This window comes from Chrysemys picta, chromosome 19 (assembly GCF_011386835.1).
Source record: "Chrysemys picta bellii isolate R12L10 chromosome 19, ASM1138683v2, whole genome shotgun sequence".
Classification (NCBI taxonomy): domain Eukaryota; kingdom Metazoa; phylum Chordata; order Testudines; family Emydidae; genus Chrysemys; species Chrysemys picta.
In genome coordinates this window covers 13,519,791-13,541,639 of record NC_088809.1, presented here as the reverse complement: position 1 = coordinate 13,541,639, position 21,849 = coordinate 13,519,791, and the positions used below count along the sequence as shown (strand labels likewise).

Below are 21,849 nucleotides of genomic sequence, written 5' to 3'. Positions count from 1 at the left end.
CACATCAGGTATTTGTCAGAATAAATGCATTACTCAGCTTCTATCAGGTGCTTACAGGGCTATTTCAGTGCACTCTCATTTCCCCACAAAGTGGGACTGCTCTATCTGTCAATATGCATTACTCATTTTCCTATCCTTAGTAACAGACTATGGCAAACACAGACACAGTGGGCTAAATTCAGTCTTCAGATATACCTAGGAAACTCTCTCCCTGCGCTGTTGACTTCTATATCCATTACCTGTACATATCTGAGAGCAATGCTGGCTTGTATAAGACAAATTAATAATAAAGGGTCAGAATGTCAGCTGTATGTCTGTGTAACTCCACTGAATTCAGCGTACATGAGCTGGGGATTTAGCCCAAAATATTTTAAAGAAAAGCAGTACCACTTGTTGAAAAGTTACTATGCAAAATAGCATATTATTCAACAGATCTGTTCCTTGTGTGTATTCAGAATCCTAGCTACTAATTTAGTGACAACATCAAGCCTAGACTGCTTTTTATTCCTTTTAGTCCTGCAGAGCAAAAAATGTCAATGTCAATTTTCAGATTAGTACTGCACTTTAAATGGCATAGGACAAATATAATAAAAGTATGTGGTTTCCTTGTGAGAGATTTGGATGGTACAGATGATTGTTAATGGGATATAGAGCCATTGTCCTCTGAGACATTGATTCTGATTCAGTCCTGGTCATTGACTATACAGTGCCTTGTGTGAATATGATAAGTTTATCACTGCTCAGTTCTCCATGGAAGATTTGAAAGGCCATGGAAACTTAACTCATCCCATCTAGCTAAGGTACTGATATGGTCCCATTACTACAAGGTGTGACCACCTCACAAACTTTAATGCATTTATCTTCACAGCACTCCTGTGAGATACTGAAGTGCTATTATCCCCATTTTACAGATGGGAAACTGAGGCAGAGAGTGGCTAAGTGACTTACCTAAGGTCACACAGGAAGTCCATGGCAGAGCAAGGAATTGAATACAGATCTCCTGTGATCCACCTACATCCCTAACCACTAGATCACCCTTTCCCCAACTTAGAGTATGGTTACCCTTCCGGGTCATGCCCGAAACACATTGTTGGGGAAATGTGAGGAATGGGCTCTACCATTACCTGGGGTTTGTGTGGTGGGCGGATAAATACAAGCTGTCCATTTCCAAGTCTATCATTCTGGCATCTTTAACAAGAACTAAATTCACATTAAAAAGAGCAAAGTAAATAACACCTTCGTGCAGAGTACGTTAATTACACATATTACATGGAAAAGCAATTATCCTTTAATCAGCAGTCTGGTAATAATATAAATACAATGAAGTGGAAGTTGCATTAAGTTCATTATCACTACCAAATAAACGGATACGTTCATGGTAAAATGAGGATAAAAGTATTTTGGACCAGGTCTTCAACTGGTATAAATCAGCGTAGCTCAACTGAAGTCAGTGGCGCTACCTGCTGATTTTGATGGAGCCACGCCAACGGAGGCTTTGTTTTGTGGTGGTAGCAGAATTGCTCTAGTCTAGTGCCAGCTGCTAAATTTGCTGTACGTGGGGTTTGCTTGTTCCATAATAAATTAGGTGCTTTCATTTGAAAAACTCATGGATTAGGACTAGATGATGCCTACCCCAATAACATGTGCCCCCCCCCCCCCCCCCCACACACACACAAAGATCTCCACCCCAAACATTTCTGAGGATTAAAAAAAATTAGATACATATTCTCTCTGCTATTTTCCATTCTCATTTTGTTGTTTTCAGTCCAGAAGCAGAAGTGGTGAAACACCATGACAGAGATTGTTCTCTCTGTACATCCAATGCAAATGGAAACAGGAAGTACCAGAAAGCTCATAAGAAGGACTGTTTTCAGTTTTTGCAAAGCTATGAATGTCAAATAAGCATCCAAGCTTTTGGGTACTTGGCCCAATCTCTGGAATTTGGGGATTCACCCAACACTAATTCTCATATGGGTTGAGGGAAATTTGGGAAGAACAAGAAGTCCTCCTGAGAAGTATCTGGAAGTGGTATCCTTTTGTGAAATCTGAAGTGTTTGCTAACTAGGGACATGTACAAATACAGTCATCTTGGAGATCTGTTGTAGCCACTAATTGTTCTTTGTGGGAACTGCCTGAAATGATGAGTTTTAGAGCTTGTCTACATGGGGATACTCGGGAAAATTAATCTGCATTAACTAAGGCTCATCTATAATAAAAAAGTTAGGTCGACCCAGTTACATTGCTCGAAGGTGTGAAAAATCCACACCCCGAGCAACATAGCTAAGAATTCTTCCATTGACCTAGCTACTGCCTCTCAAGGAGATGGATTACCTATACCAGTAGGAGAACCTCTCCTGTCACTGGAGTGAGAGTCTACACTGACGTGCTGCTGCAGCGTTTCAAGTGCAGACAAGACCTAAAAATGTGAATTTAAAGTGGATTAGTCAAACTGCATTAAACCTATGTGTGGACACTCTCATTCAGAATTAAAGTAGCTTCAATTTGGTTTAGCTTAATTCCCTGTATAGACAAGCCCTTAGTCATTGTCACCATCATGAAATTAGATTTTTAGCCAAATTTTCAAACGGGCCTCAACTCCCTCCCTAAATTTGTGCCCAGGAGTTCTGTTTCTCACAAATCAAATAAATAACCCTGATTTGCATATACCAACACGCTCTTGTGAATGGAAGGTTTGTATGTGTAATAGATCTCCCACCTAAGTAGTCAACAGGGTTTGAACTCATGACATTCTGTACCACAGCATACACTTCTATCACTTGAGCAGAAGAAGTAATTCCATTAGTTGATGGCAGTAGTTGGCTATTATCCTCCAGGAATGCAGCTTCGCTTGGGAAAAGGGTGCATTCTTTCTATGTGTTAACAGGTTGAAGTAAAGACTATGGAGGAGTCCAGGGTTTATCTTGACTAGCTAACTCAGGTTAAAACTACAAGCTGACTTGTCTTCACTAGGATTTTATGTTGTGTGTGTGTTACCATATGTTAGCAAACATGAAGTGAAAAACACACCTTTTGCCTAGCTCACTCAAGGCTGGTGGACTAGCCACTGGAGCTAACCACAGTACACACTTCGCCAATATTACACATGCATGGAATATTCAGGAGCAATTTCAGAGGCTGTTTTTCAATGTTTGGTCCTTTAAATCTAATACCAGTTGACATTTACTGGATTTTTTAGGGGGCCAGTGATACAATGGAATTAAAAACAAAAAGGCAAACAAAAATACCTCACCTGTTTGCCCTTTTCATTCGTAACATTCCCACCTGTGCTCGGCAAGTTGTGATTTGTTGGTAAGATGGAGCATAGGGAAAGTCTCCTTCTTAAGCTATCTCTTTTCCTGATTCTTGCTGTTCAATAACTTCCCAGACAGGAATGTATTTTTCCTGTCATTCTGCATGTATTTTTCAGTGGCTTCCATTATTATTTGGCATATATATTAAAAGGATGCACTATTTATCTCCATCTGAGACTCCAAGACCTTTGTGTAGCCTTCTCCCCTGTAGGAATATCACTAATAAATCACTGCTTATAAGGGCCATATTATTTCCCACAACTCTGCCTTTGAGAACTGGGAGATTGCAAGGAGAAGAAATCTTTCTGGCATGGTGGGAAATTCTACTGCACAGCCCTATTACTGTGGCTTTCAGTGGCGGCTGCATGTTGTCAGTTCTGTCAAAGCAAGCACAGCCTTTCCCTCTATGGTCAGAGGCCAGCGCATGGAGTCCCATAACCTCAGGCCAGAGATTCTGTGTTAAATTTAAAAGGATGAGGTTCTCCCTTTTCGTTTATCTTCCCGTTGCCGTAAGGAGTCACTTGTATTGAAATAGCCCTGGAACGTGGCTTAAAATTAGCTGATGTTGAATAGCATCCTTTAAGTTTGTCCTGAGGGAGTTGGGCTTTTAAGAATCAGATAATTGCTGTAAAATTTTCTCAAGACCTTTGCCAAACAGTCTCATTTTAAAGGCTAACTATCTAATGAGCCTTATCCAGGGCTGCCACACAAGTGTGTTGTGATGTCCTCAAACTCATAACAACATCTTTAAATTAATTTGATGCAACATTGCTCCTCTCTTGTCCACATATTAACAAAGCATGGAACTGAAATTATGGGAAAAAGAGAAGTGAAATGCCTTGCTTAAAGTTACACAGTGAATTGGCAACGGACCTGGGAATAAAACCTTGGATCCCCTTGCTCAAACTCAAAATTACAAATAATTCCTGCTAAGGGGTTTGCTTTAATTGGCATTGTAGGTCTGGTTCTCCCTGGTATGCTAGCTGTGTAAGTGGGTGGAGGAAAGAGAAGAGGATGGTCCAAATGATCAAGCGGCTATTAATGGTGACAAAATTCACCCCCATTTATGAAAATCTTGTAATAAGAATATTTTGGGTTGGTTATTGTAACTCTTTTTGGGAAGGAAAGCTCTGGGAAAGTAGATCTGGGAATTAGTGCTCCATCAAGGGTAGAAGGCCAGCTGGGAAAGGGGTGATGAAGAGACTGAAGCTGAGAGCATTTGAGAAGGAGAGAAGATTCTGGATTACAGACAGACAGACCAGTTGTTTAGGATGGGTGTGGGGTCCCCCTAGAGGACTATCCTGTGCAAAGTTCAGATCTGGGAACTCTTTGGATCTAGGGTCTTGGTTCAGATCTGTAGTAGGATCTCTTTAAATCTATGTCGGAGGTCTGCCTCATTTTCCCCATAGTGTCAATCATTCACCAGCTCCCAATGCCGCAAGGTCATTGCAGAGATTTAACCCTGTGGCTAAATCTAAAAGAACATCAGTTCCAGAGTTTTACTCAAACTCCAACATAAACCCCAAAACAAATCTCCCTGCAACTCTTCCACAGGGCACAGCCCTCTGTCTGGAGGTCTGTCTTCTTTCACTTTGTCTTCAGCCCTTTTCCTGGGGCTGAAGACAATCAAACTTCCTTTTCCCCCTTGTATGCAGGCGCTGCTGTATCTCTTCAGGTGAGGCTCATCTTTACTCATGGACACCTGTAGTTGTAATTTACTGTGTGAAGCCACTGATATATCAGTATGTAGGGCTTACTAGCAAATTCCATTAACAGGGCAAATGGAGTTAGATTTGATTACTCTGTATTTGCATTCTATTGCATTTGAATAAACTTTTTCTAGAAACTGGCCCATGATCCACATGGTAAAAGTAAGGAGGTGGAAAGAACAGGAGAATCTAAAAGATCAAACAGTAGCCTGTGACAGGTTAGCCCAATGGAAAAATTAATTTTGTAAGAATTGGCGCCTGAGAAGTTAAATAAAAGGAGAGTCACAAGAAGCAATAAGAGTACAAAGCAGTCAGATGAGACAAAGATTTCATGTGTTTTATCACATAAATATGGTCCGGAGTCTAACATCCTCATTCAGATGGAACAGTATCTTACTCCACAGAGAGTCTGATTGTTTTCAGTGAGACTTCTTGCTGAGTCAGATACTACTCAGCATGAGCAAGGTGCCAGAGTAGGGTGACCAGACAGCAAGTGTGAAAAATCGGGACGGGGGTGGCAGCGGGTAATAGGCGCCTACATAAGAGAGAACCCCAAATATCGGGACTGTCCCTATAAAATCGGGACATCTGGTCACCCTATGCCAGAGACTCTGGCCTTGTGAATTTACAAACCTTTTAAAATAAAGGGTAGATTCCTAGCTGATGTAAATTGTCATAGCTGCATTGACTTCACTGGACAAGTTACACCAACTGATGTTCTGGCCAGAGTTTATAACTCTGACTGCAATAGACTAGTATCAGGGACTCTATATAACCTACCATATGATGCCAAGAAGTACTCCGGCATTTTGAAAGTCTGTTATGGCAAGCGTGTCTGCACTAAAACCCTTGCTAAAAATCCCTAAAAATATGTTGGTGTGCAGGGAAATTGTGAGTGTTTAAGGGTGTCCTGTGATGGAAAATGCTGGGACTGATCTATTTTTAAAAAAAAAGGGGGGGAAATGTCCTTAGTCTGTGACCTTGGTAGCAGTTGGATGTGAAATTTTATGTTGAATGCCTGAAGCTTGGAAGTTTCATAGAAGATTTGCTACAGCATCAGCTACTGCACCGTAATCCACCGGGGGTATAGAAAATGTAAACATGTGGTCCACCATTGTTGCTGGTTGGCTAAAGTAGAACTGGAGTTGGAAGACTGAGTGACTCCTCAGGCATAAGGTTACAGCCCACACTGTCCTATCTACTGATTTTTTTCTCGCCACAGAAGTAGTACATTTGTGTGCGTGGCACATATAGTTACAGTTAATGTACAGTTAACAATAGTTACAGTTAATGTAACAGCTTTAATCCAAGAATCATAAAAGTGCTTTATAGATGTTGGCTCGCCATAGATATTACACTCATTTGACAGATGGAAAAGAGAGCCAAAGAGTGGTTAAATACTTTGCCTAAGGTCCCAAACTGAGTCTGTTATAGAACTGGGAATAGAACCATTTACACAACACTGACCGGGTCAAATACATAAGTAGAACTGACAGACTTTCAAAAATATATAGTTTTCAAGGGTTCTGTTTCATTAGAAGCTTCTTTAAGGCTTGTTAAGCTCATGCAAATTTCAAAAAAGACACTAAATCTAAGCTCTTTTATGCGATATCTCTTATTTTTAATTTGTTTCTCGGATACTAGCGCTTAGCAAGAGTGGGAAAATCAGCCCCTCTGAAACAGATAATTCAGCAAGGTCGTTGGCGCAAGGAAGCCAAGATCATTCAAGAAACAACTATTTTGAATGCTATCCTGGGGATACTATTAACCAAGGTACATTGCCAGGGGCAAACCATCATTCCTTCTGTACACGTTTTATTACACTCTTATGAATGAAATCTAGCCAGTGTCTGCCCAAGCCATTATGGAGCTGATGAAGGGAGGCTCAGAGAAGGTTCTCGTCTGTGAAACTGCGTACCTTCATGTATGAGGGGGAAGGAATATTTGAGTTTTTCTTGGAGAAGCAGCACTCACACATGACTGTAATGACATAAGTGTGCAGACTCCCATGTGATCCAGATCACATCACCACACCTGTGTACTACTATGCAGTGGTCACATGGAAAGCTTCTCAAATTGCTCGAATTAATGCACTGAAGTTTTGTATTAAAGTAACTATCTGCTTTATTGAACTCGTCCAGGGTGCGTGGGCACTGTAATTCCCATGTAGTGGGCTTCTTGTAAAACTTGGGACTGGATTCTTTGCAGTGTCTCTTTCCTGTTATTCAGAGTTTTGGTTAGAGAGCTGGAGTGAGTCGTGAAAGGACATGAGTCACACTAAATCAAATCCAGCTGAAAAGGTAGTTTGAGTCTTTAAAATGCACATAGTAACATTGCAGTGAGACACTCCAACATATCTGATTTTTCCATTGTACAATTTGCTAAACATCACTGAAAACGTACTGTGAAATCTATTTATATCTAGTAACCCCTTGTGGGGCCCCAATGACCAACATAATTTGTGGCCCATCATTCCATTATTCTGATGATCCCAATGACTGTCCTAAAAAATATAGCTGTGATTGTGGAATCAGGGGACTGAGAGTTTATATCTGGGAATTACACTAACACAATAGAAGTTTTAAAATTCATTTCACTTCCAACAATGATGATATAGTAACCTGGGAAGATAGATTCCTGATCAGGATTTCAGAACAATCAAACAAAAGGCTACCCCCGATGAATTCATGCTTGGTTTTAAACCAGACCCAATGCATGCTGGGATGGTCTTGGGCAAAAGACCAAGGCTCTGCAGACACATTCAGTAAAGCTGATGGTCTCATCCTGAGCATGAATTCAAGTATTCAGTAGCCTGAGACACTGAATTGCCAAATATAAATCTCCAAGAAGGAAGAGACATCCTTGACATAATTGACATATGGGCTTCAGGCTTCCTTCGCTTGTAACTCTGGTTCAAAGTATACCTTCTCTATCTACAAGCCCTCTCTCCTATAGTCCTTGACATGATACATTAAATCAACAAGTTGTAATAGAGGTAGTAACTAGTTTCTTCTGAACTGGTTTTGACCAACCGCAGAAGTGGATGGACCCTACGAGAAAAGCTATCTTCTCTGCTATTTCTAGCCCAGCGCAGCACCAAAAGTACTGAAATCTCATGAGACAGTCCGATTGTGTGATGCTTCCAGAATGACTTCCCCATCAATAGGTTTGGATGGGCAACTGAAGATTGTCAGAACTGCTAGTGATGGCCCCATCACTCTGGTTTCATTCATGGTACAGGAGACTTATTTCCACCAATATCTTCTCTCTTTATTTTTAATCGAAGGAGTTTTGTTCAGAGGAAAGTCTGTTTTACTCAGGGATGATGGATACACAAAAAAACTGTTATGTCTGAGCTCTTTTTCTATAGCCTTGCTTTAGGCAAGCAGAAATAGGCAGCTAGATGGCTACTATCAGTTACTGAATAAGCATCTGGGGCTAAGATATTAACCTCGCTATAAACTGAAAAAGGCTTTCTTCAATACCACATGCTGGGATTTGATTTCTGCTATACTGTGGTAAGAGTACACATCCCCTGGAATAAACCCATATGTTATGCGCCCAGTTCTTTATTAACTCCTCATTATGTGCATCGGGCACCCCATGCATAGAAACACACATGTACAATAGTGACAAGTCTTTTTTGTTTACAAATTACAATTACAAATTTGTTTACAAAATCCTTAATTTTGTCCATGTCTAAAAGAAAATTAAATACTATAAATAACAATATATTGTGCATATCTATTGAGCAGCGAGAACAGTACATACATAGTCTGCAAAGCAGATCAGGAAGGCTTTCAAGTATAGATGACTGTTAACCACTGACTGAACTGTTTATCCACTCTGCTTTAATACTTAAACTCAAAGTTTGTGTTTTCTAGATTTGTTGATTTCTGTTCCCCAAGGTTCAGAAAGATCTGAGTTTACAAACAGAGTTTTAGTGATGTACAGGAGACTGATCAATGATGTAGTTAATTTAAAATCTCTTTCGTTATGTATAGTGAATGCCCATAAATACATGCTCTTTTTTTTAAAAAGCAGTCAAAGATACGACCGAAAGCAAATGGAAATTTGGCCCTAGACCAGCTGTCGATAAAATCTATTTTTCTTAACTCCAACACAGACTTCCTTTAGGGAGAAGAAAATAATTGGTGGTCCACCACATGAGAGCCACTTTGTTAATTCAACCAAGTTAGACAACTTACCTGAAGTTTACTAGATAACATGGGCCTGATTCTGTTCTCATTTCAATATAAAGCCAGATGTAATAGCAATGCAGTCACCGGAAATCCAACTGTAATCCCAGTTCACCAGTGTAATTGAGAATGGAATTCACATTTACCAATACTAGCTGAATCTCCTCCTGAGTTTGCAAAATTGGGCCAGAAATTTTGTGAGAACAGGCTTTTTAATGATTTTCCCAGTCTTTCCTGGTTCCATACAATCTTTGCAATACCTCCCAGCCGCAACCCAAAAGTGTAGACACAGGCAAAAATGAAAGACAATGGGTGCAAATTTCCTATGGTTTTGGAACCTCAAAAGCAAAATGCTTGTTTGAGTTTGATGTGGAGGGATGGGCCAGGGCTGGGGATGAGGCAGAAGCAGGGCAAGAGGATGTGTTTCTAGACAAACCCTCCACATTTACCCTAAATAGAACGGCTGGGTTACAGCCCTGGGGCCTGCTGTGGCCTCCGGATTAGAGCGATATGGAGTGATTCCAAGGCTGAAGTACACCAGCTATATTCAATATGTCTCCTTCAGCCTTGCCTGTAAGGTGATGAGTCATCCCTGAACTAGAGCCTGAATAAACCACATGTGTTGATGAGGCATTCCTGTGTTAGGCTCCAGCCAATCCACAAGCCAGGAGCTGGTCTGGTGACTCTCGGGGCAGGTATATAAACCTTGCGGGAGAAACAGTAGCTCAGTTTACTCAATGTTGCTTCATGGATTGGAACTCTCCCCTGCCTGACAGCAGTAACACACTCTATAAGCCTTAGCCACCTTCTGTCTTGCTCTTGCTTCAGTCCTGTTCCTACTCCTGCTCCTGCCCCTTCCCCTACCTTGTTCTTACTCAGGCCTTGTTCTACCCCACTCTGGACTCCTGATTCCAGCTCTAACACCTCCTGCCTCCGCCCACTAAATGTGACTGTCATGGCTCAGACCATGCCCATCATGGTTTCTTACATTGTCAGCCTTTACTTGTATGGACAAGAAAATTAAAAAAAAAAACACAAATCCAACCAACCCCCCTTACTTGGTATATACACTTCTACCTCAATATAACGTGACCCAAAATAACACGAATTCGGATATAACGCGGTAAAGCAGTGCTCGGGGGGCGGGGGGGGGGGGGGGCGGGGCTGCGCACTCCGGTGGATCAAAACAAGTTCGATATAACGCGGTTTGACCTATAACACAGTAAGATTTTTTGGCTCCCGAGGACAGCGTTATATCAAGGTAGAGATGTACATATTGTAACTTGTACTTTAAGTATAGTACTAATTGTATAGGAGAACTAACTAGACTATATTTCCTCTTCAGTTCAGGAGAATGGTTTAGAAGTCTAGAGTATAACTGTGCACCAGAGAAAGGAAGAATATTAAAGTCTCTTAATAGACTAGGATAAATGTTTGCCTCTGTGTCTTATTTATCTTTATTTAGAGATTCATACTGAGGATAGTTCAGCCAGCTTTTTTTGATCTTTTGTCACTTATTTGTGTATAAGAGCCAAGTGAAATAATAGCAAGAAACTAACAAGCCATGGAATTCAGGATACAAAGCCAATAATTCCACTAAATATGAATCATCTCTGTTAATAGTCTTTCTGCCAAATTCTACTTTTCGCTTCGCATTAAAGAAAAATTAGCTATCGGGACAAATAAAAAATGCATTGAGTGTGAGTTGATCTGTGTGTTTTCAAAACAAACTGTGCTAATGCTTTTAATTAAGGGGTAGGGAAAATGAAGGGCTTTATCATCCAGTCTCCTAGGGCTATTATTTCATTGTGGATGGGTCTTCTGTTATTCTAAATGTCCACCTTTTTTGAAGGATTTGCTGTTAAATCAAATGTAGTTTGTATTTAAATTCCAGCTTGCCACATGAGCCCTCATTTATTTGATAAGGAACCATTGTTATGAAGAAGAATGTAGCGCTTAATTTGTATTGCTTAAGGGAGCTCAGGAATGCTCCATTTGCTCGTTTAGCATGTTAACGATATCATTTGGTCGGAAATGAATATGCAGCGCGATATAGTTGAGCAAAATTTGGAGGTGAAATTATAAAAGCTCTGTCAGATTACTCACTCACAAGGCTTCTGAAAGGACATGTTAAAGCGGTGCTGACAGCTTCATCACTGGTCCTGAGTCTCAGGTGGCTTTGGCGGGAGTGGCCATTAGCAGGGATGAGAGGATAATTTCGGTTTTCATGTTCGTTTAAGGTGTGATCTAATGCTCAAAAAGATCAGTGGAAAGACTCCCATTGACTTTATTGGCTGCTTAGGTTGGAGCTTTATGGTTTGATCCAATAAAGTCATTGGAAAGACTCCCCACTAACTTCAGGAAGCACTGGATTAGATCCTGAGGCTTTGATCCTGCAAAGATGTGCGAGTACTTCCATTGATTTCAGTGGAACTACTCACATTACATTAAGTTAAGCACATGAATATTAGCGGGATCAGAGTTCTAGTCCTTAAAATATTTGACTGTCAAAAAGGATAACAATTTGTGGGGGAGAGGGTGTGCACGTGGGCCATTGTTCACTAAGAACTGGTCTGTGGCCACCAGCTGGTTAGAAAACTGGGGGTTTTCTTCTGGGGAAAAAAATGTTTTGGTTAAAAGTATCAAAATCTGAAATATTTTCACCAAAAAAATAAAATATTTTGATTTTGAAATGCTAACTTGGTGCTTTAGGGGAGTTGTAGTTCACGTGTCTCATGCCCCTGTTCTCCTTCGTAGGCTGTGCTCCTTGGTCAGGGTGCATCATGAAGTCCAGTTGGTCAGCCTTGCCCATTGAGGAGAAAGGGAGTATGAGGTATCCGAACTATCCCATGAATCACTGCAGCAGCATTTCAGAATCCAGATATTTCAGTTATCAGGCATTCCGTTTTTCATCAAAAATGTTGTTTTGTAAACACCGCCATTTTCCATTGATAAACAGTTTCACTGGAAAATTTTTGACCAGAACTAATTAGTATCTTTCTGTCACTAATGACCTAAACTAAATTTGATGTAGAAGCAAAAGGCCCCAGAGCCCCCATAACTAGATCCCACAGCAGCTAGACACCTGTAACTAGCCCTTGCCAGTCAATTCAGGCTCAGGCCGCAGGGCTGTTTCATTGCTGTGCTGATTTCTGGGCTTGGGTTGAGGCCGGGCTCTAGGACCCTGCAAGGCGAGAGGCTCCCAGAGCTCAGGTTCCAGCCTGAGTCCGGAAGTTTATACAGCAATGAAACAGACCCGCAGCGTGAGCCTGAGTTGGTTGGCACAGGCCAGCCGCGGGAGTCTAGTTGCTGTGTAGACAGACCCAAAGTGTCCATGCCAGCTTCCCAGTTCCGAAGACACGAGAGAAAAAGGGGTTGTGCACATTCTGTGACAGAAAAAGTGTGACTTTTCCTTTAGTTTAATTCCTGGTGGTAATCTAGGAAAATGGAGCTATTAGATGTTGGCATCTCTAACATGAGTATCATTTCAAAATGAATTGTTTCTGCTAAAGGTAGTAATCTTGCTACCATTAAAGCAATGAAATTGAATTCTTAAGTACTAGAGTAGAGCAAACCATGAAGTATTGTACTGCTTATTGAAACTAAGGATCAGATGGCTGCCTGAAAAAGAGTCTATTTAAGGTAGAGTATTGATAGTTCCTGTATTTACTAATTTAATATGCCAATTGTTCTATGATTCTATGTTAAATCTTATAATAGAAATAATCTGCACTTAATACTTATCACCCTTCATCCAAGGATCTCAGATAATTCACAAAAATGAATTAGGCCTCATACCATCTATGAGTCAACGAGTGATACCTTTACTAAGATAGAGTAGTATTTGCCTCCCATTGACTCCCATGGGATGACTCATGGTATAAGGTACAACCCAACCTGAGTATCACTATCTGGCCCTAAGCAAGGTAGAGAAGTACTGTAAATAGCAACTTTATAGATTGGTAAACTGAGGCACGGGGAGGTTCTGTGACTTGCCTCATTTAAAGCATGTTTGTTAAGTACGACACAGCATATCAGTGGTCAAGCCAGAAATAGAAGCCAGACTTCCTGACTCCTACTGGCTGGCTTCTACAACGAGACCAGACAGCCTTATAGGAAACCACATGTGCTCATGGGGAAATACAGTGAGTTTTCTAATGATCATATATGATAGAATTTGCATTAAGGGGTGAAAGTCTTCCCTGTGCAACCCAAGGCCTATGCGCTTAGTCATGGGGCTTAAGTAGGAGTTAACTGCTGCATAGGCTTGTGCTGTCCCTCTGTTCAAGGTTGAATTTCACCCTAGTGAGGGCAATACCACCTCTTAAATACTAGGTTTATTTCCTGACCCCAAAGGATACTGGGGACAGAGCTCCGTTTGTATATGGGAATAATTTAAGGCCAAGGTGCTTTGGTGACCCTTCTGTACCCCTAAATACTACAGTCATGTTTGATTTTTTCCTTGCTGATATCCGTAAGGGGTCCAGGCTTTGCTTCTACAGCTAGGATCAAAGTCTAGATTAGATGGGGAGGGAGGGGGAGTCTCTTTTATTATTCCATTTTACATTGGAAAATATCCCAGAGGATTCAGCTTTCCATATACCACAACCACAACAGATTTGCAAACCCGAAAGTAGCAAGAGCGTAACAATCTAGTTGTTTTAAGCCACATGCTCTGTGGAAAATCATAATGTTAGGTATGGGGTTCTGTTCAACCATGCCCATATCCTCAGCTGGCATAAATCAGAATAGCTCCCTTGTTTTCAGTGAACCATCTACATCAGCTGAAGATCTGCCCAGTGTTTTCAAACAATATTTACATTTGTTCTATCCTAGTTATTGAAGAAGAAAGAAAACTGCCACCAGTAGTAAATACACCTACCTATGAGTGCCCTTAATGTTTTATAGTTATTAGGAAAATATCCAGTGGGACTGTATTTCTTCTATATCGTTTTGTGCATATGTTAATGTCAATCCCTGACACACGCTCATTTTTCTTAATCCTTTTCTGTTAATGGATACCTTGAGCTTGGCTGGCCTTCCAGAAGCTGAGAGTAATAATTTTGCTTCATCAATTAGAAAACAAGAACTTTTGCAGGATTCTGGAGTCAAATCTTTCACACCTATCCTCTCGAGAGTAACTCTGGCTATTGGTAGAGCTGGGGAAATTATGCAACAAAATAGTGTGTGAATATTTGTCCAGTGTTTTTAATGAATTTGCTTCCTCCACATGATTGTCGTTGTTATTCATTAGTGAGGCATATTTCCTTCTCTGGAATTATATTATTATTGTTATAATTTATATCACCCTGCAGATCCCACCCACGATCAGGGCCTCATTTGATTAGTCATTGTGCAAATACATAGCAAAAAAAGAATTGTTATTCTGGAGAGCTTACGTTCAAAATAGACGAGAGAAAAAAGGGAGAGTGGAAGGTAGTAGTAGTATTCCTACTCTACCAATGGGGAACTGAGGCAAAGAGACATTAAGTAACTTGCCCAAGGTCACCCAGGAAGTCTGTGGCTGAGCTAAGTTCAGTGCCTTAACCACAGAACTTCCCTTGCTCCCTTTAACATGTATAGGCAGTTTAGCAGTTGAATTTTGTGCAGTCTTACTTCAGTGGCAAAATAATATCTAGGGTTACCATATTTTAATAAAACAAAAAGAGGACACTCCATGGGGCCCTGCCCCCGCCCCAACGCCGCCCCTTCCCTGTCCTGGCCCCACCCCGACTCCACCCCTTCCCCGCCCAACTCCGTCCCTTTCCCAAAGTCCCCGCCCCAACTCCGCCCCCTCCCCTGAACGCTCCGCCCCCTGTTCCTCCCCCTCCCTTGCTTCCCGCGAATCAAATGTTCGTGGGAAGCCTGAAACAGGCAGGCAGCACGTAAGCTGGGGCGGTGGCGGGGGAGAGGGAGGGCGCGAGGAGGCGCGGCCCAGTCCGGGCCCCCTGGCCAAGCGGCTTCCTCCGGCGGTCGGCCCCGGCCAAGAGGCTCTGGCCCCGGCGTCTCCGGCCCGGCTTGGCTCAGGCCCTGGGGTGCCTGCCCCGGCCGAGCGGCTCCAGCCCCAGCCCCGGCCCTAGCAACTCCAGCTCGGCTCGGGCCTGGGGCACTGGCCCTGGCCCCGGCCGAGCGGCGCCAGCCAGCGGCTGAGCACCCCCAGCCCCAGTCCCAGCGGCTCCGGCCCAGCTTGGCTCGGGCCCCGGTTCTGGCCGAGCGGCTCCGGCTCCAGCCCCAGCAGCTCCAGCACAGACCCCTCCCTATTTTCCCGGACATGTCCGGCTTTTTGGAATTTCCTCCCGGACTGGGATTTGAGGACCAAAAAGCCGGACATGTCCGGGAAAAGCCGGACGTATGGTAACCTTATAATATCTCCCAAATAATGCTACAATTCTACAAGCACAGTGCTTACTACTGTGAAGCTGGTGGCACTACCCAGCGCAGGCCGCACTGAAATCAATAGGAGCTTACCAAAGAGTCCAATGGCATCAGGATCAGGCCTTATTTTAGGTATTAGGTAACTTCCATTGATTGATTAAACCTACAGTCCTTTTTTAAAAAAAAAAAAGAAAGAAAGAAAAAAGGAAAATGACAACTAAAAATTTTGCATTGCTCATAATGCTGTTTCTATTTTTTTTTCTCTTCCTGCAGGACACCTGCTATGATTGGCTGTTCATTTGTTGTAAACAGGAAGTTCTTTGGAGAAATAGGTCTTCTGGATCCTGGAATGGATGTATATGGAGGAGAGAACATAGAGCTAGGAATCAAGGTTTGTGAAATTGTTACCATTCTGTGCAATTTTTCTTGAAATTGTATTTTTAAAAAACTCATGCACAAGTATCTTTTTTAAAGACCAAAATCAATTAGAATTGGCATTACAGTCGAGCACATGATACTTTCAGTGGCACCTTAAAGGAAGAGTAAAGAAAACATTTAGTTACTTATTGGGAGTATATTTTGTCCTGTCCCCCAACATTTGCATATGGGGCAAAGCCTACTAAAACCAAAGGGAGCATTTCCAATTATTTAAGTAGGCTTTGGATCAGGTCTATAGCATCAGTTCATGATAACAAATTATAGATATGCGAAATATCAAATCCACTGTCAAAGAAAATATCATGCTTGTGTCTCTCACAGAAATAGTCTCATGGAAGGTGATGGGGATACTCGTTGTGAATACCACAAGCACAATTTGAATGCTAAAACGTCTTTTACAGACATTTAACAGCCACATAATAAAGTGCATGTATAAATTGGTGTAACCCACTTTAATTGTGATATATCAATAGGCGTATTTTCAGTAACTGCCACAAGAAACTACACAAGAAACTCCTGCTTACAATGTCTTCTAGTGCAACTTCAATTCATTACTATAAAGATATTAGATGTGGTTTAATGATTTGATTGTTTCCATAATTAGAGCCCTACCAAATTCACAGCCATGAAAAACGCGTTACGGACCGTGAAATCTGGTCTCCCCACCCCCTGTAAAATCTGGTCTTTTGTGTGCTTTTACCCAATACTATACAGATACAATGGGGGAGACCAGCGTTTCTCAAATTGGGGGTCCTGACCCAAAAGGGACTTGCTGGGGGGGTCACAAGGTTATTTTAGGGGGGTTGCTGAATTGCCACCCTTATTTTTGCACTGCCTTCAGAGCTGGGTGGCCGGAGAGCGGTGGCTGTTGGCCAGGCACCCAGCTCTGAAGGCAGCGCCCTGCCAGCAGCAGCACAGAAGTAAGGATGGCAACACGATACCATGCCACCCTTTTGTGCTGCTGCCTACAGAGCTGGGCTCCCGGCCTGCAACCGCCACTCTCCAGCTGCCCAGCTCTGAAGGCAGCACCGCTGTCAACAGCAGCGCAGAAGTAAGGGTAGCAGTATCGCAATCTCCCTACAATAACCTTGCGACCCCCCCACACACAATTTCTTTATGGGACCCCTACGATTACAACACCATGAAAGTTCAGATTTAAATAACTGAGATAATGAAATTTATTATTTTTAAAATCACATGACCAAAATGCACCGTGAATTTGATAGGGCCCTATCCATAATATATCCCAAAGTGGTTCATAGACAAAAGATTTCAATGCTTGCAAACAAACTTGCAGTGGCGGAGTCTATGGAGATCCAATCAAGCCTGGGCTTAGAACATACTATTGGTTAGATTAAGGAGCTGATAGTGGGAGAGACCTGAAACTTGCTCATAACTGAAAAATTGAATTAGTGCTGTTGTAAAAAATGAAAAGTCATTGTTTATTTCATAGATTTGCCAGATGATATTTGCTTTGCTAGACAATCAAAAGCAACTTATAAAATCTGTTTTTATTGGGTGTGGGGAATAGTAATCTCATTTAAACAAGGGAATAGAAGATAAAGACCTTAAATATGCCATGCAATTCCACTCCTTATGGGGTAATTATTGCACCATGAGCATGCAATTGATGCCCTGAGTCTAGAGGTATCAAACTCTCTTGTAACCACCTTCATTTGTTTGTTTCACTTTTTTATGTTGCTATCATTCAGCGATTGACAGAGATGGTATAGTATTTAGTAAAACTATTCTTCTCCTAGTTAATAATTCAACCCATCTGTTTAGTCTGAGAGGATTTCAATGGAGATTGCTAGAAAAGTAAGATAGTTGTTCAAGGTACAAGCAATGATCAGAGATGTAATATTTTTTTATTTTTTTTTATATTGTGGATCTATTAAAAGAATATCTCTACTTGAAAGATTTTGAAAATTCCCACCACCCCATCCTAATCTTTATTTTTTCCAATGTGTATACATGCACGCACACACATATTATATATACACACTCTGGCCAAGACTTTCAAAAGTAATTAGTGGTTTGGGGTGTATATACATGTGGGGCTCAAACTTATGACATTTTTTAAAAGGCCTGCTTTTCAAACGGTGCTGAGCATGTCCCCTCTGAAAATCAACCTCCTTTAAGGTGTCTCAAGTTGGGCATCCAAAACTGCAGGTAAATAAAATTGCTAGTCACTTTTGAAAATGTTGGCCTTCGTGTAAAAACTCACAGTTACACCATATGGGCCCAGTCTTGCTCACAGTGAAGTTGTTTGGTGTTTTGGTACTAAATTCAATAGAATGGTGGCTTTTGTCACAGTTGGTCTGGTTTGCACTGTATATCAAGGTTCCATTTATAAATTGTTTATACAGGGTTAATAAATAATTAATTGACATTTTAATAAATATAGCATCCAACCAACAAATTGTTTTAAACTCTGGCTTACAACCATCTATAATATGCTTATAACACCTATTAACCCTCAGAAACCATTGCTAAAGTTTATCTTAATATGAAATGTTTGATTGGTTGCTGAATAATTTTAAAGTGTGGCAGTTGTCAAAAAGTAATTGTGTGGTTCTTTGTTTACTCTGTCTCAATGCCTCTCAGCTCAAAAGTGACTCAGTTTACAAGTCAGAAGATAATGGTTTTCTCTTTGGTGATGATGCAAGTTCCACTTTCTTTCTGAAAATCATGCTGTATTTTAATATAGTTTAATATTTATATTACTAAAAAACCCATCATATGTTTCTGGGTGCATATACCTATCTCCTAGAACTGGAAGGGACCCCAAAAGGTCATTGAGTCCAGCCCCCTGCCTTCATTAGCAAGACCAAGTACTGATTTTGCCCCAGATCTCTAAGTGGCCCCTTCAAGGATTGAACTCACAACCCTGGGTTTAGCAGGGCAATGCTCAAACCACTGAGCTATTCCTCCTCCAATGTATGCATGTATACATTTGTTTTAAAATACAAAAATTAGACAATAGACCAAAGGGACAAAAGCCCACCATCTCAGACATCGAGCAAAAACATCAGTTAAACATACTACGGCGGGGTTCTCACAACAAATTTTTAGTGGCCTCAGAGCAGCCACCAACTCTTGCTGGTGGCCGCTCTGACAAGTTTAACTAAAATTCCTAATTAAGTTTAGAAAAGACAAATAAATATGCACATATACTTGTCCAGAACATTGCAATTTATTTATGTTGAGATTTTTTTGCACACTCAATAATAAAAATAATGTATACTTGTCTCTATGCTTTACTGGACCTAAACAGAATAGAAAACACAAATAAGGGCATGTTCTTTTCTTTGTTGTTGTTGTTTGTTTGTTTCTTTGTTTATTTTGCTTTTCTGGTTTCCTTTTTAAAGACTTGCTAGCTAATAAGCTGCTGCTGTGAAAAGTGATATTAACAAACATACAAATATCACTTTTCACAGCAGCAGACTTACTCAGCCCTGGCAAGCCCGGGGACAATTTAAGCTCTGGATGGGGCAGTGGGTAGGGATGCATTGGGGGCCGGAGGCAATGGGGAGAATGGATGGGGGAGGCAATGGGGGTCAAGGGAGAATGGATGGGGGTGAGCCCAGGGCCGGAGCCTGTTGCCCACCACCCCAGGGAAGGGGGGGAACTCACTAGCAGCCTGTTCCTCCAGCATTTGTGTCTCCCCTCTGGCGGCCTTCAGGAGGGGGCACTGCTTTGCCCCCCTCCCCCATCACTGCCCAGGAGACTGTATCCGCAAGAAAAGCCCTCGGTGGCCGCATGCAGCCACAGTGACCGCACTTGAGAAACACTGTTCTATGGTACAATTAAATGAAGGTGATTTAAAAAAAAAGGATAACAGTAAAAACATAAGGTTTTATCTTGTCCTGTATTTAAAAAGAACATGTACTTTACAAGAATCTGATTTATAAATATGTTCAGATATATGTACAGTACATATGGCTATAAAATTCAATAAAAGAAATCTATCTATTTACTTGCTGTTACTAATTAGCTCAAATGAGAGCATTGACACATTAGTTAAATGGTTCACTCTGACAAAAAAGTTATCCATGGTTAGGGCTGCAGATAACCCTGGCGCTAGAGTTTTTGCTGCCCTCTACAAAGTGGAAAACATCCTCCTACCCTGTAGTCACTCAAATAATAATAAACCCACTAAACATTTTGCTGCCTCTAATTTCTTGCTGCCCTAGGCAATTTCTTGTTCTACTTGCAGGGTAAACCTGGCCCTGGCATGGAGCACAGATTGTTCTTTGTATTACTGTCATTCCTCTTATCTCACTACAGTGACTCTAGAAGGAGTTCACATCTTGTGCTTAGTCTCTCTCCCTGTCCCTAAAGTCGACTACTTCATATCCTGAGGCAGCACTAAAAAAAAACCAAAAGAATAAAATCGCTGTCAGCCTGTTCTTGGCAGAGAAAATGGTGGTGTCCACTAGGCAAAGGAGTTCAGGGTAATATTTCAACGGAGATGTTTTCAACAGCATGTATTTATTTATTTATTTATTTATTCGTTCATTTATGTCAAGCTATTCCTGGCCATTGATTTATCCCAGTGCTAGGTCTTACTACACTTGCTGCATGCCAGGCCTGTATATTTGAACAGCATTCCCTAGAGTTAGCAACAAATACCTTCCACAGCAGGCCATTTTTTATCAAAATTCTACCCTTCACGGTTATTCCACAACAGCAGAGTTGGTCACCAGCTCTACCTGCTGTGGCTGGAGAATATCGAAGCCCTAGATATCTGAGCAAAGGGCAGTTGTAAGAGTGCATCAGCTTTTGAACTCTGTGGACATTTTCACTTCACTAATATAAAGCCCTTGAATGTGGTCTCAGGACACCCCTTGACTTCAGAGGTAGATTTGGGTCTTTACCAATGTCAAGGTTGTATATTATGTATGCAGTTCCAGCCTCGGTGCGGGAAAGGACTTAAGCACACACTTTTCATGAAAAGTTTCATCACAAATCCAATTTTCCAACATCAGAAATTTTCTATCAAAACTCTTTTATCAGCCATAGCACTGCTATTACCTCTAGTGGTGAGAGGGACATTTGCTCTGGTAGCTTCTTTCCTGAGGTGGCCAGCAATATGGCAAAGTAGTATGAGTTTTCTATTCATTGCTTAATGGACACCGATTTAGTCCAGTGATATAGGCCTGTGAGAATCTATAACGCATTACCCAATTCCCTCAAATAACTGGTCTCCTCAACATGCACAGTCGTTTCTCCAGGCCCGTGAGGATTTGGGGAATCTGTAATAACTTATGAATTCTGTGTATGCTTATGAACACTTGGCAGTTTTATCAAGCTGCAAGCTCCATTTTGAATGTGCAGCCCCCTTTGCCTTCTCCGTTGTCTGTTTGCCTTCATGTTGAATTGAAATTCCGAAGGCTGGTGACAAAGGTATAAGAAAAGAGGGTTGTTGACTTAAAGTGCACTCCTATTGAAATGGAATAGCCCTAAAAATAGACTGGCTCCTGACCCGGAGAATTGGTCTATCAGAGGAGAGGTTGCCTTGGCAATTACCGTAAGTCACTTGCGGCGGCTGAGCAGGATGTCATCCCACAAAGGGGGCTAAAAGCTATAAAAGGGCAGGAGCTGCTTTTCTCAGGGGACCATTTTTCTCCAGCTCAATATGAGGGAGAAGCAGTCCAGCATGTAGAAGCTTGTTGAGACAGGGGGAACCCTGCCTGCTTGCCCCCAAGTACTCCCAAGGGAATGGTGAGCTAGTGGTGGGCATTGCATTTAGGCTGCTTATTGTTTTCTAAATGATCTGTACTTTCTTGTGCTTAGTTGTTAGGTGAAAGAGCA

General features: G+C 41.6%; 1 protein-coding gene across 1 annotated transcript in view; it reads left to right on the top strand.

The window, feature by feature from the left end:
• The window catches only part of GALNT17 (polypeptide N-acetylgalactosaminyltransferase 17), a 281,880-nt gene that overhangs the window by 169,396 nt on the left and 90,635 nt on the right, over positions 1-21,849 (top strand). The window contains exon 6 of the mRNA XM_005283448.5: positions 15,868-15,985. Coding sequence (XP_005283505.1) covers positions 15,868-15,985 — 118 coding nt within the window. The remainder of the gene's footprint in view (positions 1-15,867; positions 15,986-21,849) is intronic.